Source organism: Primulina tabacum, chromosome 10 (assembly GCF_025594145.1).
Source record: "Primulina tabacum isolate GXHZ01 chromosome 10, ASM2559414v2, whole genome shotgun sequence".
Lineage (NCBI taxonomy): Eukaryota > Viridiplantae > Streptophyta > Magnoliopsida > Lamiales > Gesneriaceae > Primulina > Primulina tabacum.
In genome coordinates this window covers 24923383-24928209 of record NC_134559.1, presented here as the reverse complement: position 1 = coordinate 24928209, position 4827 = coordinate 24923383, and the positions used below count along the sequence as shown (strand labels likewise).

At 42.5% G+C, this 4827-nt stretch overlaps 1 protein-coding gene across 1 annotated transcript; it reads left to right on the top strand.

The window, feature by feature from the left end:
* The first annotated feature begins 3467 nt into the window (after positions 1–3467).
* LOC142505004 (uncharacterized) lies at positions 3468–4428 on the top strand. Its single transcript, XM_075617829.1, has 2 exons — positions 3468–3969; positions 4373–4428. Exons 1-2 carry the CDS (start codon positions 3468–3470, stop codon positions 4426–4428), a joined length of 558 nt encoding a protein of 185 aa, XP_075473944.1.
* Positions 4429–4827: the final 399 nt, after the last annotated feature.

Genomic DNA, 4827 nt, shown 5'->3' with positions numbered 1-4827 from the left:
TTAAAGTTTACTTGATTTTACCCAAGCTCACTAGTTTAATAATTATTTCTAATTGGGCTCTACAAGGCCCAATGTAATTTAATTAATTCAACACTTGAATTAATTTAATTATTTGGACTCTACTAGGCCCACTAGTGTTAAATTAATTCAACACTTGAATTAATTTAATTTAGTCCATAATAATGTTTATAAAAATCACAATTTTCAAAGACATTATTTAATTGGCCAACTTTTAATTTTAGGAACACATTCGTAAATTAAAAGTTACATTTCTCTCATAGAAGTCATACTTCTATTTTTCTTTACGCTTATAAACTCATTTATAAGCCGTTCAACACATTGAACTATTTTACTTCTCAACGGGATCTAGAAAGCTAGTACTTGTGTGGCCCTCAATGGTTCATTGATACAACTAGCCGTGGGTTCACATCTCCATGTGATTCGGACTAAACATGTCCTTATACGAGCATACCCCAATTGCTCCATTCTTACTTATCAACTCCTTGATAACAAGAACGTCAGAACTCAAGTCTGATAGTACCCAACCAATCATGTTAAACGCCTAGCAGCATCGCTTACATGATTCCCTAGGTATCAAATGATAGTGCCTGCAAGAACCATTCAATTATGGTTAGCGTACAATACGATCCCTTCAACTCATATATCCCGATCGATTCAACAACCATTGGTTTATCGAGAGTTGTCAATGAATCGATACTATGTGTCATGTCGTAGTTGCATCGATGGTGTAATCTATGAAACCCCTTTCATAATTACCACCATACTCTGATCAGAGATTTCAAACTACATATACATGAAAACACATAGGATATCCATACCCGTAGGTAAGCGGTGAATCCCCGACTACAATGCATCGACTCCTATATGTTTCGATAAAACACCCAACCTTGCCACCTGATGACCCCATGAGAGTCAGTAAACAAGTCAAAGTGTAATTCTAGCACATAGAGTTTCAATGTTGTCCCGGGTCATAAGGACTAATGATGTACAACCATAAACTAGGACTTTTCCACTCGATAAGTGAGAACCACTTGGAAAGTCCTTTTATGGAGGGTTGTTCAGTGAACTCTACAAGGAGCACCTATCTGCATGTTCGGACATCACAATGTCCCCTACCAATGAAACATGGTACTCACATCGCAGATACTAGTCTCGAACTCGAGCGGCCTATATCCTTCTTAGTGGCGGCTGAATCGACTAGGAACTGTTTAGAATATACAGCATTACAAATATGAGTTTCATTATACTCATCATATGAGCATCTCATATTCTTTCTACTATTTGTATATTCAAGGGCTTTATCTATGCAACTAGCATGGGTAAACAGATAAAGATTTGCCAAAATAATAAATTCAAATATTATTGAAATAAAGACTGTTTATACATAGAGTTTAATCATGAACCCTCGACCAACACTTTACTCGACGGGCACCTACTCTAACAGTAATTGTTTATGATAATTTTTAAAAGATGCTTTTACGTAGGATTGCATGCATGCGATTCATTTAAATGTTTATTTTCAAAAATGAGAGATTTTATAAAATATATATATATATATATATATATATAGCTGCATTTTAAAATGAGTAGACATTACAGTTCATATCAGAGCAAGAGTCCTGTATAGGGTTGTGCCATCGCCAGCTTCTACGGCTCAGTTTTCAAAGCCTCAAATTTGTAAGATTTTCTGATTTAAATGTTTAAAATGATTTATAGTTATCACCTGCATGATTTCATGATTTGCGCTTTATGATGATTTACTGCTTATGTTTACTGTTTTTACGATTTAAGGTTCAGTCTTTTCAAAACTAGATTAATTGCATGATGGGCTACGTTTTCAATTGTAGTATATTCAGATATGTCTCCCAGACGCGAGCCCAGAATGGTCAGAGTGGATGATATTCCTGAGGGTGGCAGGGGCACTCCACCACCACCACCGGGGTACCCCGCTACCCTTGTACTTGAGGGGTTAGCGAGACTCATGGAGCAGGACCAGCAACTGCCTCGCCAGCAGATAGACGTATTTGAGCAGTTCTGTAGGCTCAACTCGAAGGATTTCGGGGGTACCACTGATCCATTCGTAGCTGAGGGGTGGATCAGATCACTGGAGCTTCTCTTTGATTATCTACAGATGAGGAATGGCGCACCTGGCCCATCTATATGCTGAGGTATGATGCATCCCTGTGGTGGGAGGGGGCCTCACATGCAGTGGATATGGCTGCTCTCACATGGGCCAGATCCAGGGAGATGTTTTTCGGGAAATATTTCCCAGTTGACGTCAGGGGCCGTCTGACGAGAGAGTTCATGAGCCTCTGGCAGGGCGATTTATCTGTGGCGGAGTTCATCCGCAAGTTTTACAGGGGCTGCCACTTTGTGCCCATGATAGCAGGGGATGCCGCCCAGAAGATGAGGCATTTTCTTGATGGACTGAGACCTACTCTCCGCCGGGACGTCAAGCTGATGAGGCTGGCAAGTTATGATGAGGCCATTTCCTGCGCTTTTCAGGCAGAGGAGGCACTGTGAGACATAGATTTTGAGATGCAGCGGAAGCGGCATCAGGCCCAGTCCATGGCTGAGCCGCAGAAGAAGCATTTTACAGGGCCATCTGGACAGCAGGGGCAGCAGAAGCCCCAGGGACAGCACAGGGGGCCAGGACAGCAGAGTCCATTCCAAGCACCAGGGGTTCCTAGGCAGGAGAGAGGACCGCCTTGCAAGCAGTGCAACAAATATCATTATGGTAAATGCATGTGGGGCACCTACAGATGCTTCGTATGTAAGCGGGAGGTGCACAAGGCTGTAGATTGCCCTCAGAGCACGGGTCCCACTACCGGCAGGACATATTTGATGCATGCCGAGGAGGGTGAGGCGGAACTTGACTCTACTTTGATCACTGGTAACTTTTACGCTTAAGTCTATGTGTTTATCGCTTTGATTTCATGTAATTGTTTGATCAGTATGTGAATTGATTGTTGGGATCGATAACATAGAAAGATTTAGGATGAATGTTCTACCTGGTTAGGATTAATAATTTAATTGTTTGATCTGAGGAATTATAGGGACCTAATTGTAATGACAGATAATTTAAGGACCATTGTGCCATTTTCGAACTTTAAGGGGATTAAATTGCAATTTTTGATTTTTATGAGGTTGAATTTTGAACTTTTGAGGATCAATATTTGGGTTAATTCAGTGATTTTTCGAGGATTTTGGGGTTAACTGCTGATAAGGAATTCCTTAAGTCCAACAGTATTAGATTTGATGGTATGTTTTGTCGCAGGGAGGATATATATTGCAGGTGTAGCCACACATCCATTGCTAGACTCAAGGGCTACGCATCGTTTATATCCGAATCTTTCGTGAAGCGACTAGGAATCATACCAGTAGCGATGGATTCAGGATTCAGAGTATCGATTCCATCCGGGGATCAGATGTTCACATACCGTATAATGAGAGGATTGGAGCTCAGATTGCAGCAGAAGGCAGTACAGAGAGATCTGATAGTACTACCGCTGTCAAAGTTTGATATCATACTGGGCATGGACTGGCTCTCTTCTCATGGAGCAGTCATAGATTTTTGCCAGAGGTTAGTGTCTGTCAGACCTCCAAGTGGGAAACCGTTTGTTTTTGAGGCAGTTAAATATCAGCAGTTCCCGCAGGTCATTTCCTGCATGTGTGCGAGGAAGCTTATCAAGAAAGGCTGGCAGGAATACTTAGCCAGCATCATATCAGTGACAGAGCCAGTCAGTCAGAAGTTGGAGGACATTGATGTGGTCAGGGAGTTCTCCGGAGTTTTCCCTGACGACGTTGCAGGCATACCACCAGACAGAGAGGTGGACTTTTCGATTGAGCTCATGCCAGGGACATTGCCGATATCTAAGGCATCCTATCGATTAGCACTTGCAGAGATGAAAGAGCTCAAGGATCAGATTCAAGATCTACTGGATAAGGGTTTCATTCGCCCTAGTTTTTCTCCTTGGGGTGCACCAATTCTTTTTGTTAAGAAGAAGGATGGCAGCATGTGACTGTGCATTGACTACCGAGGGCTGAACAGGCTCACAGTTAATAATAAGTATCTGTTGCCTAGGATCGAGGACTTATATGATCAGCTTCAAGGAGCCTCAGTGTTCTCCAAGATAGACCTCTGATCTGGATACAATCAGCTGAAGGTGAGAGAGTTAGATGTGCATAAGACAGCCTTCCGGATGCGTTATGGGCACTATGAGTTTTTGGTGATGCTCTTTGGTTTGACGAACACGCCAGCAATTTTCATGGATCTCATGAATCGCGTGTTCAGCCATTCCTAGATCAGTTCGTCATAGTATTCATTGACGATATCCTGATCTATTCAAAGAGCAGAGAGGAGCACAGTCATCATCTGAGGACAGTGTTGCAGACTCTACAGGATAGATGATTGTATGCCAAGTTCAGCAAGTGTGAGTTTTGGCTTGACAGAGTGGCATTCTTGGGCCACATTGTATCGTAGGATGGCATAGAAGTCGAACCCAGCAAAGTAGAGGCAGTCAGAGATTGGCCAGTTCCGAAGAGCGTGACAGAGATCCGCAGTTTCTTGGGAATGGCATGTTATTACAGGAAGTTTATCCAGGGCTTCTCTTCTATTGGGGTACCTATGACCGCCTTGACGAAGAAGAACACCATGTTTATCTGGGGACCAGAGTGTCAGCAGAGCTTTGACAAACTGAAGCTAGAATTGACCACTGCACCAGTACTAGCTATGCCATCAGAGCATGGAGAGTTTGTCGTATATATAGATGCATCTCAGCTTGGGTTGGGTGCAATTCTGATGCA